The sequence below is a fragment of the Lactuca serriola genome, chromosome 5 (genome assembly GCF_051521515.1).
Source record: "Lactuca serriola cultivar US96UC23 chromosome 5, Lser_US96UC23_V15, whole genome shotgun sequence".
NCBI lineage: Eukaryota > Viridiplantae > Streptophyta > Magnoliopsida > Asterales > Asteraceae > Lactuca > Lactuca serriola.
Genome location: NC_136412.1, coordinates 308005123 through 308030705, shown reverse-complemented (window position 1 = coordinate 308030705; position 25583 = coordinate 308005123). Strand labels below are relative to the sequence as shown.

Sequence of the window (25583 nt, the reverse complement as noted above, 5' to 3'; positions counted from 1 at the left end):
CATGATTAAAGATATGTCTCCTAACTCTCTTGGTGATTTAGGTATATTAAGATCTAAAGCATTTGGATTAAGATTTATGATTCGTTTTTCCATTGGGTTGGTGATTTAACTTGGAAACTCGAATTCCTGGTATTAGGATGTGAATCGTTTGGTTTATGATCTGAAGAATTCGGTTTAGAGTAAATTACTGAAATCGTCCTTATGGTTTGGTAAAAATTGCATGTTTGGTCCATAATGTTTTTTTTTGCACTCGGCTCGTCCTTGTGGTTTGATTTTATTGCATTTTTCGTCCCTATGGTTTGGTCAAAATTACACGTGTGGTCCCTAACTTTATGTACGTAAGGGACGAAAAACGCAACAAAATCAAACAGGGATGATCCGAGTGCAAAAAAAAAGTTAGGGACCAAACTTGCAACTTTGACCAAACCATAGGGACGATTTCCTTAATTTACTCTATGGTTTATAATATGTGTTTTTTATTTTGATTTGGAGGTTGAATTTAATATACGAGATATGTATTAGTTTGATTTTGAGGTTTGTACTGATATGATTTTAAGGTTTGTATTGGTAGTGGTTAGTGGAGGTTAATTAGTTGCTGGAAGTCAACCGGTTACTGGAGGTTAGTGATGAATTAGGAGTACGAGATCTTGAACGATGAAAGATAATGGTAGATAAGAATATTGAGTCCTAATAAATAAATAAATAAAAATATTTAAGTAAATAATAAAAAAGAAATAAATTAAAAAATATTCAATTAGGGCAATACGGTCTTTTAGGTTTGACATGACCAAATACACAACAAAATTACATTTTAGAGACCGTCCGAGTTAAGAAAAAAATTAAGGACCAAAAGCGCATATTACCTCAAACCACATGGACCATTTGCATAATTTACTCCATTATGTAGTTTAATCAATATTCTAAGTTTTTTAGTTTATGGTGAAATGATAGGTTTGGGCCCAACCCAAAAATGAAAGAATTCGAATTGGAAGAGCGGGGGAAAAGTGGGAAACAAACACTTCGACTGCCGTTGCGATTTCAATTTGAAATGATATTCATATTATATTTGATATAATACCTCTCATCTCTGGTCACACCCACCCTCATTCTGCAAGCAGCCATGGAAGACAAGTACGAGAAACTGGAGAAGGTAGGAGAAGGCACCTATGGAAAAGTCTACAAAGCCAAAGACAAGCAAACCGGCCAACTCGTAGCCCTCAAGAAAACCCGTCTGGAGATGGACGAGGAAGGCATCCCACCCACCGCCCTCCGCGAGATCTCCCTCCTCCAGATGCTCTCCAATTCCATCTATATCGTCCGCCTCATCTGCGTCCAACACATCCACCATAACGGCAAACCCCTTCTCTACCTTGTCTTTGAGTATCTGGACACCGATCTCAAGAAGTTCATCGATTCTCATCGCAAGGGCCCTAATCCTTCTCCTCTCCCTCCTTCTCAGATCCAGAGCTTTCTGTTTCAGTTGTGTAAAGGTGTTGCTCACTGCCATGGTCACGGTGTTCTTCACAGGTATCCGTTTCCTTAATCTCTACCTCTCATATTCCCCTGCCCTCTTTTTTTGTTTGGTTTAATAACTGTTGGAAAAAATATCAGAGATCTGAAGCCACAAAACTTGCTGGTTGACAAAGAAAAGGGGATTCTAAAGATAGCCGATCTAGGTCTTGGAAGGGCTTTTACTGTTCCTCTCAAGAGTTATACTCATGAGGTTTTGCTCTTCTTCTTCTTCTTCTTCTTCTTCTTCTTCTTCTTCAGTGATGTTGATTAGGTTTGACTTGAAATGTAAAATTTGATGTTTTGGTTTGCAGATTGTTACGCTTTGGTACAGAGCCCCAGAGGTTCTGTTGGGATCAACTCATTATTCCACTGGCGTTGACATGTGGTCTGTTGGCTGTATCTTCGGTCAGTACTTCCAGATCTTTTATTCCACCTTCTTATATAACACAATCTACAACTGCGTTTCTCCTTTTGTTCTTGTTCGTAATCTCTATCTCATGGGCTCTGTGAGTAGCCTTAAATGAATACCCCCAATTGTTTCTTATTTGGAGTTGTTGTCATAATCTTTCCCCCTACACATTGGTTTTAAATTTGGGACCAAACCCAGATGGCATCCAATTATCAAAGTCCTGTCTATTTCTTGATTGTAGGCCATTTCATGTTATTAACCTGGATAGTAATTTCTCACAGCTGAAATGGCAAGAAGACAAGCTTTGTTTCCTGGTGATTCTGAATTCCAGCAACTGCTTCATATATTCAGGTTTTTACTTGATACATACAACTTTACATGAAACGACATGTTTCTCTGTTATCTCAAACTAGACAATATGAAAGGGTGGCAAATTGTTTGCATTTCTGAAGGATTTATTTTTATGAAGTGAAGAAGAAGGCAACATTGATTTTATTTCATTTTTGGTTTGTGGTTGCAGGTTGCTTGGAACACCAACAGACCAGCAGTGGCCAGGTGTCACATCTCTAAGGGACTGGCATGTATATCCGAGGTGGGAGCCCCAGAATTTGGCACGTGTAGTTCCATCATTAGGACCTGATGGGGTTGACCTTCTATCGGTATTATACTTGATACTTCTCTCAAACAAGATTCTTGATATCTTTCTTTCAGTTGTGTAATGTAAGATGTATTTTTTTGTGTGATATTATTACATGATTACATGATTTTGTTGTTTTCAGAAAATGCTGAAATATGACCCTGCTGACAGAATCTCAGCCAAAGCTGCTATGGATCATCCTTATTTTGATAGCCTTGATAAATCTCAGTTCTAAACCACATCATCTATCTGATTGAGTTTCTAGTTTGAGGTTTGAGGTTTCAAGTGAAGAATGTCATCATCACCTTGGTGATTTTAGTGTATGATTGATTGATATAAGAGATTTCACAATATATGTGTATTTTAGTGTGCTAAAGTTCACTCAAATTATTGTTAGTATTTGTTATGGGATAGAGCTCTGGGGTTCATCGTGGTTGTTGGTTGGGTTGTGAAAGTCCTCAACTCCTCGTGGTCTAACTTCAGTTTGGTTTTACTTTACCAAAAAAAGGCGAGATGTGATGTTGTTTAACAGTTCAGGATGTTAATTAAGAAACATTTATGAATAAAAATATAAGAAAATGGTAATTATTAGGTGTATTATTATGAATTTTGAGCTTTTAAGCTATTGGTAATTAACTAATGTTAGACCTCAAACCAAAAGAGGTTAGGGCTTATCCAACTCTACTCAAGTCTTGTTATTTTGGGAAATAGAATTAACTTTTCAGTTTTTTCATATTTAGGTAACTATTTTTTTTGTACGTATTTAGATAACGAATTTTTTGGAAGTTTTCACATATAATTATTATGATTAGTTGTAGCAGGTTATATTCGGTCAGGCCATAAGGGTCATATGCGGACATTTTCAAAAAGTTTGTTATGTAAAAAAAAAAAGATAGTTACCCAAATGGGAACATATCGAAAAGGTAAGAGTAAATTACACGAATGGTCCCTATGGTTTGGGTAATTTGTGTGTTTGGTCCCTAACTTATTTTTTAACTTGGATGATCTTTATTGTTTATTTTTGTTGTGCGTTTGGTCTTTGTTTTACTTCAAAAGACTATTATGACCTTTTTAATTTATTTTTTAATTAATTTTCTTATTTATGTATATATATTTTTATATATTTTAAAAAATTAATAGACTCTATGTATTTGTATTTCTTCACTATAAACCTAAAACCACATTTGAAAAATGTAAGCTGGATCCCACAAGTCACTAAAATCTCTCATCCTCTTCAACTTCTATTTCCTTTCCATTTTTAGTGACATCGACGTCTTCACCATCATTTTTTTTTCGGTCCTTCAACTCCGATGAACTAACACTATAACCCACTGTCTCTTCATTGAATTTTCCACCACCATAACTATTGGGTTGTGATGTTGGTTCGCCGGAGTTGAAGGACTGAAAAAAGAATGGATGGTGAAGATGTCGATGTCACTAAAGATGGAAAAGAAATAAAAGTTGAAGAGGATGAGAGATAGGATGGCGACGGATGGGACCCAACTTAAATTTCTCAAATGTGGATTCAGATTTAGGGTGGGGAGATATGTATATCTGAGGTCTATTAACTTTTTAAAATATATAAAAAAATAACAACATAAATAAGAAAATTATTTAAAAAATAAATTAAAAAGGGCATGATAGTCTTTTGAGATAAAACAGAGACCAAACCCACAACAAAAATAAACAACAAGAATCATCCAAGTTAAAAAATAAGTTAGGGACCAAACGCACAAATTACCCAAATCACAAGAACCATTCGTGTAATTTACTCTTACATTTTCGGTATGTTTACATTTAGGTAACTATTTTTTTTGTACACATCTAGGTAACGAACTTTTTGTAAAATCATTTCAATCCTAACTTTTTTCTAATACTATTTCCCTAGCCGACTTAAAATAACCAATATATCCTTATCTATAATTTTAATTGTTTTGTTTTTATTAACTTTTTAAATAAAATTATAAAAGAAAATTATAAAATAGACGTGGGCCCCTAGTCTTTTTCTAAGATCATTGTAGTGAAGAATGAAAAGAAAACCTAAATCTCCGGACCAACATTAGTTCCCCTTTCCTTCTTCTACTTTCTCTTCGGCGCCACCTCCTTTGTTCCACTGAAATTATTGCCGCCGACGACCAAAAACTTCGTTGGCGATTGTGTTCAGGGGAAAGACGTTGGTCATTCCTCCTTCCAATCATTCCTTTTTTTTTTACCCTAAACCAGCTAACCATCCAAACCATCATATGTTGTCCTTCTTATCTCAACCAGCGACACCTATCCATGGTACCGACGACACCTTCATTTTTAATTCATATGAAAGTTTGGCATGTAAAAGTTTGAAATCGACACCTCCAACGATATCGTCTCCATCATCAGGGCCGAATTCATTTCAATCAACATCTCAGACCTCAAGAACGCAACGAGGGTCGGAAAACTTGGAAATCATGAGGATATAAATCGTTTTTCTTTTTCTGGGTTTGAAATCAAATGGGTTTTGTTTTCCAAATTTGATTCATCTTGTAGTGTTGATGGTGTTAGGTTGAATATATCGATGGTGCTCGTTTTTTTTTAATATATTAGTGGTGGTTATCGGAGTTCATGTAACAAAAATGAAGAAAGAGGGTGAAGAAATGGGGATGGGATGGTGGGACTCGATATTTTTATCATCGGCATTGTCTTAGTTCTAACATTGAGTCTCTCATATCCGGAGGAAGAAAAGGGATGGGTTTGGTTGCAGGGTTTGTATATAATAATATAAATGCCCTTTTAGAATATTCTACAATTATGTAATTAGTTGGTGTTTGTATTCTAGATACAATTAATAACGACTGAAGTATAATCCCAAAAAGGTTAAAATGAGGACATTTCTACTGATTAGAAAGTAAACTATATCAAGTAAAATTTAATTCACGAAGGCTTTAGATGGTATTACTGGATTGTATCTTGTGCTTAATCATAGACATTCATTAGAAATGAAGTCATACACCAAGGTGTATAGTTCCTCAATAATTATTTTCTTTACACTTTAGTGAAAATATTATTAGGAATCTTTTATATATAAATAAGGTTCACATATGTCAAATAAACTATATTATTTGCTTTCAAAGATCCTTTTCTTGAAGTTGGAATATATGAATCCCATTTATATAATAAAGATAACAATGTCAAAGATGAGTTTGATTTAAAACAAGTTTAAGTCAAAAGTGCTTGTGTATAGAACTTGATTTTATTTGTAAAATATTGATATTTACTTTATAATTCTATTAAGAGATCTAGTTTCATAAATAAAAGTTAATCATTTCAGAATATGACTATTATCGTTATGAAAAACGATCCAGTAAATAATCAAACATTTAAATAAATAATTGAGACATAAATATTTAGACATGCTAAATTTAAAACATACATTGTTCCAAAACAAACATTATTTTATATTAAAAGCAATCGATGTTCTAAGCATAAATAATAAACTAAACTTCGAGAGTGCAGTTCCAACTTGTTTGTGCTCAGCTAGTTACTCTTCTCTAAATATCTGCAATCAAGTTACAAATATTAGACTAACATTTAAGTACCAACTGCTTGAGTTTAGTTTTAAATAAATCAACACATGCAATAACACAAAGGTCCATAACTAGTTTATGCACATCATACATACTTATATACTCAAAAACATATAAAACAACTATTTGTTTTTCTAAGACAACTTTTATGACCAAAAAAATGCATTTAAACTTTTGGTCAAAAATAACAATTATAAACATTTTAAAGTTGTCATAGAAAATATGTATGAATTTTTCTTGCAAAGAGAAAACTATCCATGTTTTCCAAAAACAAAGATTTCATCAACTAAACAAATAATCTAGCTAGTTTATTAAGAGAAAACCATCAATTATAAAACCACCTTTTATATATAAATAAACTCTAGCTAGTTTATTAAGTTATAATTATATATAACTTATAAATAATCATATTTTATGATATATTTTATAAGTTGTTATTTCTCTAATAAATATTATTTCCACAAATATAAATGCCTAATTAGTAAAATATTATTTCCATGAAATAGTTGTCTTCCAATTAAATATAAGTGTTTATATATTTATTAATAACCAAATTATACTAATAAATAATCAATTGATGGTAACTTGCTATAAGGTGTGACCCTATATGATCATATGTTATTAGCAATATCATTCTATAATGACTCTTGGACATATTAGATCTTTCACCCCCACCTCCCCAAACCATAAGAACGAAACCCTAATTGCTCTTTGAGTATTTTGAGCTTAGAAGTGAACTTTGAGGGTATTTTTGGTGATTTTGAAAGAAGAGGAACTCTTGGAAGTTGCATTGATGTGGCTAGAGCTTGTGGATCCAGAATCATCATCAACTTGGAAAGATTTTTGAGGTATGAAGCTCTTAACTTGATGGTTCTCTTTGTTAGATCTAGTTAAGGCTTCTTTTTGTGCTTTTTTATGGTCCTGTAAGTCTTGCATGAGAGTATGAGCTACTCTAGAAGATAAGGATAATAGATCTTAACATTTTTGAGGTCCCTTGTTTATAAAAATGCAATATTGATGAGTTATATTTGATCATGCATGAATTAGGGTGCTTATTATGGATTTTATTGAGTATTTGCTCCCATTAAGACATGTAAAGGAGTAAACTTGCCAACTTTACGTGTTAAGACATCATTTAGGATCAGATTTAGAATTAGACATAATGGCTTAACTAATTAAGCACTTAATGGTGATGTGGGTTGGCTATGGAGTAAGTTGGGTGTACCCAGTTTGTACGTCGCACGTACTAGCCAAAGATGGAGTATGCAGGGCGTAAGTTTGAGTACTGCGGGCGTAATCAACGGCTGTTGACTTTTGTTGACTTTTGAGTTTTGGACCATTTTTGGACTATTAGGGTTTTGGGTCATTGATAGGCCTTGGGCCTCCTTGGATTTTGGTCCATAATGGGCTTTGGGCACCATTTAGGAATTTGGGCCGCTTTAGGCTTTTGGGTGTCTTTGGGCAGGGCCCGGTTATGGTTTATGACCTGATTATTAATTAGGATATTATTTAATGATATTTAGTATAGAGGTTTCCCATAACAGTAGTCCGAGCATTTATCTGGTTGTTTTAGCAGTTTGAGGTGAGTCTTTTCCCTGTGCTTGTGAGTCGAAGACATCAATGCCGACTGACTAAATTGTGTATGTAGGATGCTAACTGTCTTTGTGACTCTTGAATGTTTGTATGAGCCTATGTGGTAATATATATATATATATATATATATATATATATATATGTGTGTGTGTGTGTGTGTGTATGTGTATGTGTGTGTATGTGTGATGTAGTTGGGTCTCACTTGTTGTTATTGTGATATGTGTTACCGTGTAATCAGACTTCGGGTAGTCTCTAGGGATGTTAATAACCCACCTAGGCATGTTGTTTGCCTACTGAGAATTCAAGTAGTCTTTAGGGTTGATGATAACCACCGGGCGTGCTGTTTGCCCACTGAGACTTCGTGTAGTCTTCAGGGTTGCTGATAACCCATGGTTGATTATTTGTGATATCTTGTGTGTGGTATTTTGGGGAACTCACTAAGCTTTGTGGTTATCATACGGAGTTTGATACATAAGTGATGGTGCATCATTATCTAGAAATTTTGCGTGAACTTTGTGTGAGTTGAAAGTAGTTTCTATAAGTTATAACAATTGGAGATTTTGACAAACTATCGATTATAACAACATACTTTGAAAAGTTGGTGATGAATTTGGTATGCAATTTCTATATATATGTTTAAAGTGATTTTTGGAAATGTTGAATTTCAACCTAAGCCTACTTATGTAAAGATCATTCATTCAATTTACATTAATGATTATATAACTTTCCGTTGAGCTTATTTGTTGAATTTGGATTTACAGGTTGAAATGTTTGAAAGAAATTTTTGATGGACTAGCGTGTTTGACGTAATGATGGACCAAATTTTAACCTTCAATGTCAAGTATATTGTCTTTTTTTTTTTTTTTTTTTTTTTTTTTTTTTTTTTACTTTTAGATCCTTGGGATATAAAAAATGATGATATTTTTGCAAATATATCTCAAAAAGATCATTACAAATTATTGAAGATAAATTTTGATTTATGTTAATTTGGATTCTGTATGGTGTTTATACTTTTTTTATAATTATTCAGCAAAAAGTAATACAAAAGGGTAAAATGGTTATTTTTAGAATTCAACACAACAATTCAAATGTTCCAACCAAACAACATATTAAAATTCGGATCTTAAAATTCAGACCTTCTTAGAAATTCAGACCTCTTAAAAATTCAAATCTAAAAAATTCAGATCCTACCAAACAGACCCTTAGTTGTTATTTACCTTTATATTCATATTTTAATATTTTATAAATATTTATCATCACAATCCCAATGTATGGGTCCATCACTAACCCGAACGTGAAACCTCCTCTCATAAAACCCCGTTCATTACTAAGTGATCGACTCGACCCTTCCTCGCTTTAGGTCCAACAGTAACCCAAGAGATAAGAATCTCATTCACTACTAATGTGACCGACTTGACCTGGTGCACAAAGTGAGGCACGACTCTCACTCGTAACATTTCCCCTGATGTGTTGCGTTCGCTACTCTGACGATGTAACTTACAGGTATATGCGTCATCCTTCGAAAGTGGTACTTAATCATTGTTCCCCATCACTAGAAACTTTCCATCCAAACATGATATTTGATCTAGCGCCATCACTACACTAATATCACTCCAAAATGTATGTTAGTATTACCAAAATGGTTAACATATATGGGGATTTCACAACTATATTCAACGCAATGGCTATAAAAGTCGGCATAATCAAGACCAATCCAAATTAAACTCAAACCTTTTGGAAAATTAACATCAAGAAGACAATAATGGAGCTTCTCATAAATTTCTTCTGTGAATCTTTCAACGAATTCATAACACTCATCGTTTTCCATGCATGCGAAGTCAATGTTGTAACACCTGGTTTCCTGATTGGATGGATTTAGGGTTTCAAGGATTCAAAGGCATGGTTTTTGGGTAAAACCAAGACTCACGACGTGACCATGAGGGGGGGGGGGGTTCACGACGTGAGATACGCTGCAACCCAAGCCCACGATCTTTTAGGGTTTCCTTCGTATTAAAACCCCATTAACTTCATTTTAGGGTTCCAAACAACCTGCTTTGTCCCTAAACTTAGAAAAACCCTAAACCTAGCCTCTCTTTGTGTTTCTTGAGCTTTTGGTGGAGTTTTGGTGGTTTGAAGAGGAAGAGATCCCCATGAAAGCATATTTTCAGCTTGGGAGTTCCATTTGCAACCTTTAGCTACACTTATGGACCAATGTGATTAATCAAGATCCAAGCTTTATGTTTCCTCCTTGATATATCTAAGGTTTTATTCATATTTATCTAGGATCTTGAGAGTTAGAGTGTTGGGACTCCATAAAGTTGGCAACTTTATGGGTCCTTAGGGTCCCTTGATGCTTATATGTTATGGATCTGAAGTTTGAAGGATGTTTGAGTCCATGCTTGAGAAATTACTTCATTTTTTTTCATAAATAACCTAGTTTGAGCTCAAGTCTTGTATTGGCCATGCAAAACCTTAAAGCATCAGTTTTTATGACCCTAGGAGTGCTAGGAAGCCTCCTAGAAAAGATGGAGTAGTGGTTTAATGGATTAAGAAGTTTTTGGATCAAATTGGCACTCAGAAGAATCTCACGACGTGAGGAAGATGCATGTCATGTCGTGAGGAGTGCAAGACCCGACTATTTTGTCCTGCAGTGGCTCATGGCGTGAGCTATAGATGGTCATGTCGTGAGGGTCTGTTGACTATTGACTTTCGTTGACCGTTGACTTTTTGACCAAGTTTGACTTAAGGGTATTTTGGGTATTTCAAGCTATGGTTAAGCCTGGGTCTATATCTGTTGAATAGGAGACCTGTAGAACTTGTATTCAGAGCGGTGTGTTGTTCAGGTATTCGTCAGACTGCGAGGTGAGTTTTCCTCACTATACTTACGAGTCGAAGGCACCAAGGTCGGCCCATTGGATTGGATATCCTACTTTGTGATAGTATGTTGTTATGCTGTGGTGATTTGTTAGATCTATCTGATAGTTTGTTGGCCGGTTATATGCTTATCTATTATATGTGCACATATTTTGATTTGTGGTTGAGGCTTTACTGCTATATGCGTGAGCCAACAGACTGAGGGCATTCCAACCCGATGGTTGATTGGTCCCAAGGGTATTCCATCCCGAGGATGAATAGACCCGTTGTATATTGGCATTCGAACTTGGGGTATTCCATCCCGAGGACGACTGAACCCGGAGGTTGACTGGGCCTAGGATTCCAACCTAATGGTTGATTGGGCCCAAGGGTATTCCATCCCGAGGATGACTGGACTCGGATGTTGATTGGGCCTGGGGTATTCCAACCCAATGGTTGCTTGGACCCGAATTGTTTGATTGTATATGTTATCCGTTTGTATGGTGGTACTTTGGGGAACTCACTAAGCTTTGGCTTATTGTTTTAGTTTATGGTTTCAGGTACTTCTGATGATCACGGGAAGGCAAATACGTGACTGTACACATCCTCCCGTCTGATGACATTATGATTTTGGGCTACTCTGATATTCGATAAACAATTTGGAAACACTGATTTTGTAAATATTTTTATAATTATGGGTTGTTTTTTAAAGTTTTAAATTGTTGTGATTTTTGGGATGCTACAAATGTTCTCTAACCTCTAATTAATATCATCGGTATATCGTATGGGGTATTTGGAAAATATACCTTGGAAGTGCAGATCGACAATGATGTATACAACCATGTTTGAAGAGAGAAAATGGAGTAAGGGTTTTCACTCGAAGGAAAATGATAAAGTAAAAGGATAGACAATTTGGGATAACTAAAAACCTAACCAATACAATCAGTATATACATGGAAAAAATTAAATGAGGTGGCAAAGATGTCACCGGTTTACCCTTTCGATTCTTTCATGATGACCAATTAGACCCGAAAAAAATGATCTTATGCTCCCCATAAAAGCAACAAAAAATGTTTAGACACTGGTTAAACCAACTCCAAAAACATTATAGGACTACAACGTCATTTTCCAATTAAATTATGTAAAGAGAAGTAAATAATCACACGCCATATTAAAATATTAAACATCTTATTAAGCTATTAGAGATTTAATTAGGGAAATATAATTTATTTGTTGGAAATAGTGTATAAGGTCATTAACTATTGATAATATTTTCTAATAATAACACAATCCTTTCGGTTTGCCTTCATGAACCAATTGAGAAAAAATAAATAGGAGAAAATAAGTTTGTTAATTTATTACAGTTTAACAATTTAATTAGAAATTATTTTGGGAATTAATTATAGTTTTAATTAATTAAATGGTTGAATATTAAGTAGTTAAATGTTAATTGACTGGAATGTTCCTAAACCCTTAAGGATAAGGGGAAATTCGAAAATCACTTCTTCCCATATGAGATGGGAAACTCAAAATTCACTCCATCCAACATGGGATGGGGGATGAAACTAATGCAAGGATCCATGCTATAAATAGAGTGCGTGAGATTTTCATTCTCCTTAAACCTTGGCTTGATTTTTCGCCGTCCTTCTCTCCCCCCTTTTTTTTAGTGGACGATTTCTTACCCTCTTAGAGTTTGTGAAATTGACCCTCATCCTAGTTTATTTTTGGTACTCTCTTGGAGTCTTGGTTGTGAAACAAAAAGGGATTCCTTCTGAGGAGTCTTCCTACAAGCAAAGGTGGTTGTGATCAAATCTCAGTTGAGGAGTCTCCCAAAAGATCAAGAAGATCAAGAGGTTAGTAATTCTTCTGTTATTTTTCATAAGTAGGTTGCTATAATAGAATAAACTTATATCCTTTAGGGTGCATGTACACATAGGATTTTATATTGCTTCTGTTGCCATAACTAGTGTGTATAAAATGTTAGAAAACATATCATTATTGTTTTTAACTTAATTAGAAATAGAAGCGTATTTTGGTTCTAAATAAAAGTTGCATATAAAAGTGTGTGTTTCTATTTAATTAAGTTAGGTTTCCTTTCCAATTAATATACACTAGGATAAACTGTATAATTTGCATAGTGTAAACAGTTTTTGATTGTCATTACTACAAATAAAATTTGGACTTATGTTTTAATTTTCTTACCATGATTTTAGAGAATGAAATTTGATTTTTGGGAGCATAAGGAAGGTAAGCTTGAATCTTAATCAAATGAGGATACTTCCAAGAGGTGTTGTGATTTCTTTGTGGGCCTTTTTATGTTATCGCCCCTCTTCCTATGTTTTGTATATGTGTGATGTTCTCTTTGTTTTAAATCTCTTTGGTTCTAAGTCCGGATGGGGCTGGGTCCAAAACCGCACATCCTTAAAGAGCACACTTGTAGAATCGAACTAGAACCGGAAATGAGGTATATAATCCTCTTTTCAATTCTCCATTTTCCACTAAATTGGTTCTTGGTTTTCGGTTTTCGATATAGTTCAATATGGTTTCAGACCGATGTCATCCCTAATGACGACATATATAATTAATTGACAACTTTCTTTTCTATTCAAATTTTATTTAAGTTTCAGTAAATATTATATATAAATTAAATATCTAACTATTACTTGCTTGATGTTACAAAATAACCATCAATAACTCTCAAATTGTTGTTGAAGTCATTTGTCTCTTAGTTACACTCAATAGGCTAATAAACTTTTATTTTTCTATATTCCGTTACACCAATAGAGTAGATTTCAACCTATGTTTTCTAACAAATAAAGATAAAATATCTACAAGTTTGATAAAAAAAAGAGGAGCGATGAGAACAAAAAATAGCGAGTATGAGAAACAATTCGCAAGAGCGGCGAGCAATCAACAAACCATGATTATGAAGCGACACACGCTCGTCCACATAGAGAGTATCAATGTGAGTAGTGTCTCGATGACGTGGATATAAACTTAACGACACAATGGGGCCGAAGAAGAAATGATTGTGAAAGAGAAGAAAACAAATAGTTCATGATAGGAATGGAGTGAGGGTTTTGAGTTTTGAGTTTGAAAGATTCATAATTTTTGGTTCTTTAGGATGATGGTTGAAGTCTAGATAGTGATTGAATTTTTCGATATTTTAAATATTTCAACATTTTCGTTTTTCTTTAATTATATATTATTTAGTTATATATTGGTAGATAGTTTAACGATTATGAAAACGAGAGGCCTTTTAAATGTTCTATTGCTTGAGTTAAGGATAGGCATCCTTTTGAAATATTTAAATGTTTTCACCATTCCAAAATTGTAAAACAAAGAAATTTGGATGGGACATAATATATCTTGCGGAAAATATAGTTTCTACAATAAGCATCTATAGTAGGATTATATTTAACTGTAATATAAAAATGCATTCCTTAAAAAGATTATCTTTTGGTTTCTAAAAGCAAATATGTCAAGAAAAAAAAATCACAACTCCTACACGTTTTTATAACTATAGACGCATGAAAACGAATATGTAAAAAATAGTAAATAAAATTTTAAAAATAATAATTATTTAAATACAGTTTTTTTGAATACATGCATAAAAACGAAGATATAAATCTTTTTAAAAAATAATTTTCTAAAGAATACTAATTTCTTAAAAATAATTTGAAAAAAAAACAAAGATGTAGAAAATAATTTTTGTAGAATATAGAAAACGAATTAAAAAAATATAATTTATAAAATCAGAGAAATCTAAAAAAAACATATGTGAAACACAAATAAAAGAATATTTGTGAAAAATCAAATTTTGTAAAGTTGTAACAAAAAAAACTTTTTTAAAAAGCCTAAATTTTAGAAAACATATAAAAAGAAAGTTGTAAAAAAAACAAGTTTAGACCTAATTTGTAATAAAAATAAAAAAAAAGACAGGTCAAAGCGTAGAATAAAAAATGTAAGGACCAGTTTTTAGTAAAAGATAAAAATGTGGTTTAAAAAGTAAAAAACAAAAGTTAAGGCCTTAAGGGTGAGGTGGTTTAAGATAAATGGAAATGTTTTAAAGAAAGAACCGTTAGAAATCGGAAGTCGAAAGGGTTGGGTCGGTGTATTCGCGCTTAAAATAACCTTCTTCACTCATCCCTCTGGCTTCTCTCAAAACAACATACATACATGTTTCTTTTCTTTGAAGAAGAGGGTTTTATTTGGAGGTTCTTTTTCTTCTATCGACACCACCGTTTCCTCTTTCTTTCATTCCCCGACGTTAAACAATCCTCTGCGTTTCCCTCTTCCTCTGTTAGGTAACGTTCTTGATTTTTTTTTGTGTGTGTATTTCATTGATTTCGTTTTTGTTTTTGTTAGGTATTTTAAATTAGGCTAACATCTTCAGGCCTCCCTTCATCACTGGGGCTATTGGGTTGTACCTTTATTCTTTGTAGTTGTAGTATGACGTCTGGTCCGATGTCAGTTTGGTTCACCATCATCATCGATCAAGAAAACGAGCACATGTCTTTCTCCTCTGATTTCTAGGCTGTGAGTTTAGTTGTCTCTTTTCTCCTCCGATTTCTGGTTTTCTTTTTTCTTTCTATTTCTCGTCCATTTATTTTTTGTTTTGTTGGTTTTTTGAAGCAGGCCACCTAATAGAAAGCACCCATCAAATGAAGATGATTGGTCCAACAATAGTTAAGTTTAAATAGTCTTGAAACCCAAAAAAGTACTGTTTAGTTGTAGATTCTTCTTCTGTGCACTTTAGGTGTTTGATGAAATGTCTTAATGTTATTGGATTAAATTATTGAGCTATTAGAGATTGAATCAGGGAAAGAAAATTTATTGTTTGTAGTTTTAACTCAATTAGAAATAGAAGTGTATTTGGTTCTAACTAAGAGTTGCCTATAATTAATATAGGTTAGGCTGAAGTGTTAAATTTCCATATTTGAAACAGATTTTGATTGTCATTGCTACAAAAATATATGGACTTATGTTTGTAATTTTCTTACTGCAGGATTTTTAGAGATTGAAAATTGATTTTTTGGGGGCATAAGGAAAGTAAGCTTGAATCTTAATCAAATGAGGAATACTTCCAAGAGGTGTTGTGATTTTTTTAACAATTTATATGCTGAGTTTTTTGTTTCAAGGCTACTACAAAGATACGTTTTTAGTTCCATTGAATCTCAAATAAGGGTGTTGGGTGATTTCCGTCTTCTATCCACTGAATTACAAAAGATATGAGTCTGTAACTCTGTTTGTTTATTTCCAGAAATACCCCTCTGTTCCTAAAAACTTGTGCTTATATATATATTATCTGCAGGAAATGATGGGATTAACTAACTTCATGTTGAATCAATCAAAAAAGATGCTGAATATTGCACAGAAACACCTTCAGTACTTATTTAGTATGCCTGGTAGATCTTTACATCAGGGAAGGAAATGCCTCATGGTGGATTGAAATGTTAAAATCAAGTGGTCAATATAAAGAGGTGCTGATGTATACTTTCGTATCTCTGATGAGGTAATAATCAATCCCTTTTGTGAATAAAAAGTATTATATATGGGATTTTTGTTAAAAAACTTCATTTTTTTTTGTTGGAACCTCTTCATTCAGCTGTGATTATTGTTGTTGTTACCTTTTATTTTAGCCAAACGAATTATGTTAAGAAAGTATGGATTTCATCTCATTCTTTCTGGTGGTGATCTGTACAAGAAATGGGATCAGGTATTGCAATTTTTGTTACCTTATCATATATCTTAATACTTTAATAAAAGATAATTTTGTTTTCCAATTAGTACTTAATAGATAATTTTCATTATCGAATATATGAAAATAACCATACATTTCAAATTATTTAAAATGTGGTTTGTGACAGCTCATTCTATGAGGGTGATGATAATCCAAATGTGCATGATATATTGATGACTTGCTCGTTCTACAAATTTGATCTTGGTTATTGCCAGGTAACATGCCAATATTATTATTTATAGAGTAAATTACAATTTTGTCCTTGTGATATTTCAAAAGTTATGGTTTTCATCTAGATATTTCATTTGTTGCACAAGAGGTCGATAAAATTATAGTTTTGTTGCAAGGTTTGTCCCTGGTACTGCTCGTGTTGCAAAATGCCAGTGAAGTCCAAGTGAAATATGACTATTTTGCCCCCGTCTTTTTCTCCTTCATCCTATATACCTAAAATTCCTCGATCTCTATCTTAAACTCTAATCAAACCAAAATCCAAAAATTAAACTAAAACTAAAACAAAATTAAGATCCAGGGTACCAACAAACTGAAGAAAAAAACAGAAAACCAAAAGGTTGTTAGGTTAGTTTCTTTTTTTTCTTTTTTTTTTTTTTTTTTTTTAATTTTTATTTTATTTTATTTATTTTTATCATGATTTAAGATGAAGGAGATTGAGAAGATGAAGATTAGGGCAAAAGAGTCATTTTACTTTAAAACCTTTTTTTTAATGCCGCCAGAGACGAACCTTGCAGCAAAACTAAATTTGATTGTTAATTATTTGTGTTTGTTTTTTTTTTTTTAGTTTTTTATTATACACAATATTCTGCTAATGTTTGTAAAAAATAATCTTTTTCTTTCTCACAGGGCTTGAGTGATCTCTCTCCACTATCATTATTCATCATGAAAGATGAATCACAAGCTTTCTGGTGTTTTGTTTTTCTTCTTTTTTTTAATGGAAAGATTAGGTCCAAATTTTAACCGTGATCAAGGGCTTTTTGGTCATTTAATAAAAAAAAAGAGTAATGAAATTGAAACCAACCTGCCTTCATAAATGGTTGAAGTCCATCAAATTTGAAATTTGAAGGAATTTGACAGAGTTGAATTCTGTCTGAATTTTCAACCAAATGGCACCATTGAATGGAATCTTGAATTCCATTTTCTTACCCTAATTTCCTTGAGTTCTTGGCTGCAAATCGATTACTAAAAATAGTATTTCAAGAAAATCCAACAGAACTGAATTCCATCCCAATTGTCAACCAAACACGTCATGAAATGGAATCTCGAATTCCAATTCTGTCGGAACCTGTGATTCCATTTTTTAGCTGCAGTTTCTAACATGTATATTATTACTGTTTTGATATGGCAGCTCATTTCACAACTACTTCAAACAAAACAACTGCTTCTGTTTCTACTGGATTCTGATATAATTCAAAAAGGCAAGTAAGTTTACTCTTCTACCCTCACAAACTACACTACTAATTTGACAATTTAGAAAGGCTTTTTTTTTTTTTGGAAAAAGATGGTATTATGGTGGCTCAGTTGGACTTAATCACATCATGTCAAAATTGTTGTTTGTTTTAGACTTCATGGGGGGACAAAACTTGACATTGTATTTTCATTTGTATTTTATAATCAGTAAGGCTTATTATTGATGCTCAATAAGGTGTGTGGTTATTGCATTGAATCTCAAATAAGGGTGCTGGGTGATTACCACTGATTACAAAAAGATCATATGAGTCTCTGACCCTGTTTGTGTATTTCCAGAAATACCCATCTGTTCCTAACCTAAAACTTGTGTTTATTTATTATCTTCAGGAAATGATGGGATTAACATACTTCATGTTGATCCAATCAAATAAAGATGTTGAATATTGCATGGAAAACACCTTCAGCAGTTATTTAGTAGACCTGTTTTTTTTGAATATATATATATATATATATATATATATATATATATATATATATATATATATTTGTAATTTATTCATTTCTTTTATTTATTTTGAAAAGTGTTGTTTTATTTAGTGAATTGGGACATCAGGGAAGGGAAATGCCACATGGTGTGTTCTTTGGTGGGTTGAAATGTTAAAAACAAGAGGATGCTGTATCTCTGATGGGGTAATAATCGTTTCCCTTTTGTGAATAAAAATGTTAATTTTGTTAAAAAAACTTAAATTCTTTCTAGTGATCTGTACAAGAAATGCAATCAAGGTATTGCAGTTTTTGTATATCTGAATAATTAAATAGATAATTTTGTTTTACTATTCATTATCGAATATCAATGATTCTGGAAACAATAGATGAATGGTTTATCAATCTTCTTAGAGTAATATTACGTTTTTGGTCCCTGAGTGTTGTGTAGCTGATTTTTTCAAAAATATTCTGTGAAGCACAAGTTCCCTTACATTACTCTGATATTCTTAGTTCCAATTCCTTTGACAAATTGCATTCATTACTCTGCAACAAGAAAAGGTTTTAGAAATACATAACATTTTTATGGTGGAGAAAAGGAAAAGAAGATGCTTCTGCGAATCAAAGTTAACCTTAACACTATAAAACACTTGATGCTTTTTATGTTCTTATTTAGCTTTTCTGTGTTAATGTTTAAAGGTACATTATTGAATCTCAGAAAAGGGTGTTGGGTGATTATGCCTTCATGTTATGAAATTATGAACTTGCTTTATCAAATTGCCACTGATTACAACCTGACAAAGCATGGAAACAATATGTAAGTGAACAACAGGTAGCTCTATGACCCTGTTTGTGTATTTCCTGAAATACCCCTCTGTTCCTAAAACTTGTGCTTATTTTTTCATCTTCAGGAATTGATGTGCTTTTTTTATCAAAAAGAACTGTTGAATATTGCATGAAAACGCCATCAGAACTTATTTGGTACACCTGGTAATTCTATACTAATTATATTTGTTATTTTGTCAATTCTTTGTATTGAACAACATTTTAATTGTTCCATGATTGTTTTTTTTTTTATCAACTCTAGATTTCATATTCATATACACATTCTTAATGTAATTTCTCTTCTTTTGCTCCACATTTCATCACCATAGTTACGCTGTTTTAGTGGCAGATAAATTGAAGAACTCATATTTTGTGTGTCATAGTTAATTCTTTTAAATGGTTAAAATTGCGATTAGTTGCAGTTGCTCAGAGATTCCTTCTGATAAGATAGTTTATTGAAATGATGCTACAATCTTCAAGAACTCATATTGACTAGAAATATAGGTAATGCCACTCTTCCATCAGCAACTGGGTGGGGTTAAAGGCTGTATAATTTTTAAAACTTATTGCTCAGGTAAATTCAAATCATAGCATTATACTATTAATTCTTTTCCTAGTTTTCTTTTTCCAAATCGAACTTAACGAGGCATTGTTTTAATATTATACTTTCAACATTCAACCTATTAAGAAATTATGGATACAAAAATGGAGATTATAAGCATCATCCACAGATCATGATGCTTTACATTGACTTCATTTAAAATCTGTATGTATACTCATTTCTGTTACGTTTCTCCATGTTTCAAAGGTTTTGCTCAGATTCTTGCATGTTTTGTAAATTTTGGGTTTTAATTTTTCCTGATATATTACATCATCTGATGGGTTTGATATTTAGCATATCCAACTGATTTTGGAAAAAAGCTTATATCAGATTGTGGATTGTTCCTGATACAAGGCAAATAACCCTCCTCCTTTTTTTTTTTTTTTTTTTTTTTTTTTTTTTTTTTTTTTTAAATATGTGCTGCACTGATAAAGTGCTACCTGGATAATGATGTCTTATATTTTCTGGATTTGTGTCTATATCTATGATTGACTTGATAAAAAATGCTTTCTTTTAGCAAAGAATTCAATCTACTTTTTATGTTAAAAAGTTCACTTAATTAAAAAGTTATTAATGTCAAATTCATAATTAAGTGATGCTTTCTTGTCTATATCAGTGGCCTTTCTCTTGCTCTTCCATGAAACCCCCTTCCCCCTATGTACATATGTAATTATTGTTAAAATTTGGATGTTAATTGTTCTTTTTACTCATTGAAATGTATGGAATATGCATACAAAAATGGAGATTATAAGTACTAACAGATAGTAGTCTGTTGTATTTTTGATATGTAATTTTAGGTCTAACATTCACTTATCTTTACTTGTATAGTGGAGGAGTCTTGCTACAGTTAAACAGCATGCATGTTCTTATTGTTTTAGGTCCAAAAGGGAATCTTTGGTCCTTATTTCAAGGTGTCATAACATTTTTGGTACCTGGGTGGCCACCTAGATGTTAAATTAATAATGAAAATGACCATTTTGTCCCTGTCATCTTCATCCCTTTCATTTCCATTTTCAACTAAATTTCTCTCTTAGATCCTTAGAAATAATCATCATATATGTTGAAGGAGCCAAATTAAACCCTAACTCCCTAAAAAACATAACAATCTTTTTGAAAATACGCTACTCATTTCATGGTGTGTAATGTGTTTGGTCTCAACTTCAAACAGCCTATATGTTAAATTTATGAAAAAGACCATTTTGCCAATGTCTTTTTCATCTCTTCCATTTCCATGTTAAAATTCACCACTTGTCTTCAAAAATTAGCTGTCTTTATGTTTAAGGAGCATAATAACTTTAACAACACAGATGTTAGATATTCACCACTTCTCTTAAAAAAGTATCTATCTTTTGCATGATATGTTATTGTTCACTTAATTGTTCTACAACTTTCATCTTGGTTATTGCTACTATTATTATTATTTATAGAGTAAATTACAGTTTCATCCTTGTGATATTTCAAAACTTATGGTTTTCATCTAGATATTTCTTTTGTTGCACAAGTGGTTGATAAAGTGTAGTTTTGTTGCAAGGTTTTTCCCTGGAACTGATGCTGTTACAAAATGTCTGTGAAGTTCAATTGAAATTACTATTTTGTCCCCATCTTTTTCTCCTTCATCCTCTAAACCTAAAAATTCCTCAATCTCCATCTGATAATCCAATCAAACCAAAACCCAAATATTAAAACTAAAACTAAAACAAAATTAAGATCCAGGGTACCAACAAATTGGAAAAAAAAAACCATGGATCTTGATTTTGTTTTAATTTTTTGTGGTTTTTTTTTTTTTTGTTATACACAATATTTTGCTAATATTTGTAAGAAACAATTTTTTTTTTCTCACAGGGCTTGAGTGGTCTCTCTCCAATATCATTATTCATCACGAAAGATGAATCACATGCTTTCTAGTGTTTTGTTTTTTTATGGAAAGATTAGGTCCAAATTTCAACCGTGATGGAGGGTATTTTGGTCATTTAATAAAAAAGAGTAATGAATGAAATTGAAACCACCTGCCCTCATGAATGGTTGAAGTCCATCAAATTTGAAATTTGAAGGAATTTGACAGGGTTGAATTCTGTCTGAATTTTCAACCAAATGCACCATTGAATGGAATCTCGAATTCCAATTCCCTTGGAATCCACAATTCCAATTCTTGGCTGCGAAGCGATTACTAAAAATGGAATTTCAAGAAAATCCAACATAACTAAAATCCATCCCAATCGTCAACCAAACATGTCATGAAATGGAATCACGAATTCCAACTCTGTTGGAATCCGCGATTCCATTTCTTAGCTGTGGTTTCGAACATGTCTATTATTGTTTTGATATGGTAGCTCATTGCACAACTATTTCAAACAAAACTATGGATCTTCTGTTTCCACTGGATTCTGATACAATTAAGTAAATTTACTCTTCTACCCTCACAAACAAACTACACTACTAATTTGACAATTTAGAGAATTTTTTGGGAAAAAGATGGATCTTCTTTTTAAGAAGAATCCTCAATATATACTCAATACACAAGCTAGTTATCAAGATGGTAAATTCTTTTGGGTAGCAATTAACAATTTTAAACAGTACAAAATTCAATTTTAAACAGATCAAACACCCTCACTGGGTTTCTTTCTCTTTTTCTCCTCCATTTATCTTTTGTTTTGTTGGGTTTTTGAATTAGATCACCTACTCTGCACTTTAGGTGTCTGATGAAATGTCTTAATTAAGTTAAAGAGTTGTTTTTCGGGTGAAAATGTTGAAACCAAACCAAATTAAAATATCAAACAACTTTTTGAGCCATTAAAGATTCAATTAGGGAAAGATAATTTGTTATTTGTAATTTTACTCGATTAGAAATACAAGTGTGTCTTGAATCTTAATCAAACCAAGAGGTGTTGTGATTTCTTTGTGGGCCTGTTTATGTCATCGCCTCTCTTCTTATTTCTGAGATTCCAAGAATAAAGAACACAAAGTCTTTGTTACGTTAAAATGTTGTGTTTTTTTTTTTGTATATGTAATGTTCTCTGTTTCTAAATCTCATTGTGTGATGTGTAGATGATACAATAAAAAGAAGCCAATGTTGCATTTAGCTTGAATCTACCCAATTATAGCCACAAGGTGTGGTCTTTGGTGGTTTGAAATGTTAAAAACAAGTGGTCAATATAAAGAGAGGGTGTTTGGGTGTACTTTCTTATCTCTGATGAGGTAATAATCAATTCTTGTTTGTGAATAAAAATATTATATCTTATTGTTGTTACCTTTTTTTTTTAGCCAAACGAATTATGTTAAGAAAGTATGGATTTCATCTCATTCTTTCTGGTGATCTGTACAAGAAACGGAGGGGATCAGGTATTGCAATTTTTGTTACCTTATCATCATATATCTTAATACTTTAATAGAAGATAATTTTGTTTTCCAATTAGTAACAATTTTCATTATCGAATATCAGTGGTTCTGTAACAATAATATATAATCAATCTTTTTAGGGTAATATTACATTTATTATTTTTCCTATAAAGTCACTGTAGTTAGAAAAACTAATTGCAGAATTATCATATCTAAGGATTTTTGTGAGATAAGTAGAGAATGAAGTTTAGCAGAATAGTCCAATTTAACAACAACTTTGAATACATTGAAATTGCTTGTAATGAAATAAGTCTCCCTCCCTATAGATGCAGAAGAGATGGGGCCCATCCATATAGGAAAGATAAATTTATGTATTTTTCAATCAACAAGGCTTATTGATTCTCAATTAGGTGTGTGGTTTTTGCAAGGTGTAAGAATGCAGTGAAGTCTGAGAGAAACACTATTTAATGATGCAAAGTTAAAGGTAACAAATATACAAAACAAGGGTGCCTTTTAGTTTTCCATACTTTAAAGAATATTTTTCTAGGTTATTTTTTAGGCCTAAATGCAATAATAGATAACAACTTACTTTCATTTATTTGTCCATCCTTTCTTTCTATTACAGTAATGGACTTTCGACTTTTTGTTTGTACTTTGAAATTTTTTCCCAATTTTAGCATGCTACTTTTAGCTATTTTCTTATTACAACATTATACTTTTAGATGATGTCTACCCGATTGTAGCATTCTCTGAAAATATGTTTATCATTTTTTTTTTTTTTTTTAAATGTGTTCTACTGATTTCAGGTCTATCATTCCCTTCTCTTTACTTGTATAGTGGAGGAGTCTGGCTTATCTGTCATACATTTAAGGAGCATAACTATACCCTAATCCCCGAAAAGATTCTCTGAAAATATGCTCCTATTATGGATAAAGAATAAAGTACATGCCTTCTATGTGTAAAAACTAATGAACATTGCTTATACTCGTATAAAAATTAAGAGAAAAATAAATTTAAAAAAAATGCTATTTATGCTATACAGTGGTCAAGCTTTTTGGATTATGAAGGCTTAGTCATGGATCCAGATGCTTTAAAATAGAGAATATTCTATAGGGGCAAAAAGAGGTTTTTTTATATTTTGTTGAAATTTACGCATTGACCCTTTTGGCTAATTTTAACTAAAATCTGTTCAATTCCAGGTTTATGCATTCTTACACAGAGGCAGTATGTTGTCTCAGCTAAAACATTAGAATACATGACTATCAAAAACCAATTGCAGGTAAATGACTATTTTGCCCTCCAAGTTCTATCACCCAAAAGAGGTTTTTATATTTATTGCAATTTCATGTTGCAGGGTATAAAAAGGTTTACAGAAATTAGAGAAAGGAAGGGTTTGATTGAGAAAGATGTGGTATGAAAATAACCATACATTTCAAATGTGGTTTTTTTTATTTAAGTATTTTATTTTTGTTTTTAAGGTAATGATATATTGTTGACTTACTCATTCTACAACTTTGATCTTGGTTATTGCCAGGTAACATGCCACTATTATTATTTATAGAGTAAATTACAATTTCGTCCTCGTGATATTTCAAAACTTATGGTTTTCATCTAAGATATTTCATTTGCTGCACAAGGGGTCAATAAAGTATAGTTTTGTTGAAAGTTTTCTCTCTATGGTGGAACTATTGGTATTGCAAAATGTTCGTGAAATCCAAGTGAAATATGACTATTTTGTCCCTCTCTTCTTTTATCCTTCATCCTGTAAACCTAAAATTCCTCAACTTTAATCTTAAACTCTAATCAAACCAATACTCAAAAATTAAGCTAAAACTAAAACAAAATTAAGATCCAAGGTACCAACAAATTTATTAAAAAAAACCATGAACAGTAAACTAAAAAGATTGTTAGGTTAGAATTATTTTTATTTTATACTTTTGGATCTTGATTTTTCTTTAATTTTTGGGTGTTGATTGAATTTGGTTTGATTTTTATGATTTAAGATGAAGGAGATTTAGAAGATGAAGATAAGGGCAAAAAAAGTCATTTTACTTTATCTAATTAGTCATTTTACTTTGTGTTATTTATTTATTTATTATACACACAATATTTTGCTAATAATTGAAATAAAGAATTTTTATCTCACAGAGCATGAGTGATCTCTCTCTCTCTCTCTCTCTCTCTCTCTCTCCATCCATTATTATTCATCTTGAAAAATGATTCATAAGCTTTCAGGTGTTTTATTGGAATGATTAGGTCCAAATTTCAACCGTGATCAAAAAGGCATGCACTCTCAACTCTCTCTTTGCGCTATCAAATGTCCTCCCTCTATCTCAATATATAACAAGGGTATTTTGGTCTTTTAATAAAGAGGGAGGAATGAATCAAAACTGGCATTCCTTCCACCTGCCCCTATAAATAAATGGTTCAAGTCCATCAAATATGAAATACCAAGGAATTTGACAAAGTTGCATTCCATCCGAATTTTCAACCAAAGGCACCATTTCAATGGAATCTCGAATTCCAATCCCACCGGTATCCACAATTCTAGTTCCTAGCTGTGATTATCAAACATGGAATTTCAAGAAATCCAATAGAAGTGTGTTCCA

At 32.4% G+C, this 25583-nt stretch overlaps 1 protein-coding gene and 1 pseudogene across 2 annotated transcripts in view; both read left to right on the top strand.

Moving 5' to 3' along the window:
* The first annotated feature begins 1017 nt into the window (after positions 1-1017).
* On the top strand, positions 1018-2971 carry LOC145054870 (cell division control protein 2 homolog C). Its single transcript, XM_079003129.1, has 6 exons — positions 1018-1527; positions 1612-1723; positions 1824-1917; positions 2203-2272; positions 2442-2580; positions 2701-2971. The coding sequence occupies exons 1-6, from the start codon at positions 1121-1123 to the stop codon at positions 2791-2793; spliced, it is 915 nt and encodes a 304-aa protein (XP_078859255.1). The 5' UTR covers positions 1018-1120; the 3' UTR covers positions 2794-2971.
* An 11701-nt stretch (positions 2972-14672) lies between these two features.
* LOC145054869 (uncharacterized) overlaps positions 14673-25583 on the top strand; it is a 74394-nt pseudogene continuing 63483 nt past the window's right edge. The window contains exons 1-20 of the transcript XR_013684991.1: positions 14673-14871; positions 14933-15103; positions 15203-15252; positions 15573-15657; positions 15879-16079; positions 16207-16283; positions 16435-16522; positions 17166-17227; positions 17668-17741; positions 18117-18203; positions 18327-18419; positions 18912-19029; positions 19124-19202; positions 22684-22833; positions 22900-22977; positions 23403-23458; positions 23781-23915; positions 24017-24099; positions 24174-24253; positions 24329-24508. The product of XR_013684991.1 is annotated as an uncharacterized LOC145054869 (transcript). The remainder of the gene's footprint in view (positions 14872-14932; positions 15104-15202; positions 15253-15572; positions 15658-15878; positions 16080-16206; positions 16284-16434; positions 16523-17165; positions 17228-17667; positions 17742-18116; positions 18204-18326; positions 18420-18911; positions 19030-19123; positions 19203-22683; positions 22834-22899; positions 22978-23402; positions 23459-23780; positions 23916-24016; positions 24100-24173; positions 24254-24328; positions 24509-25583) is intronic.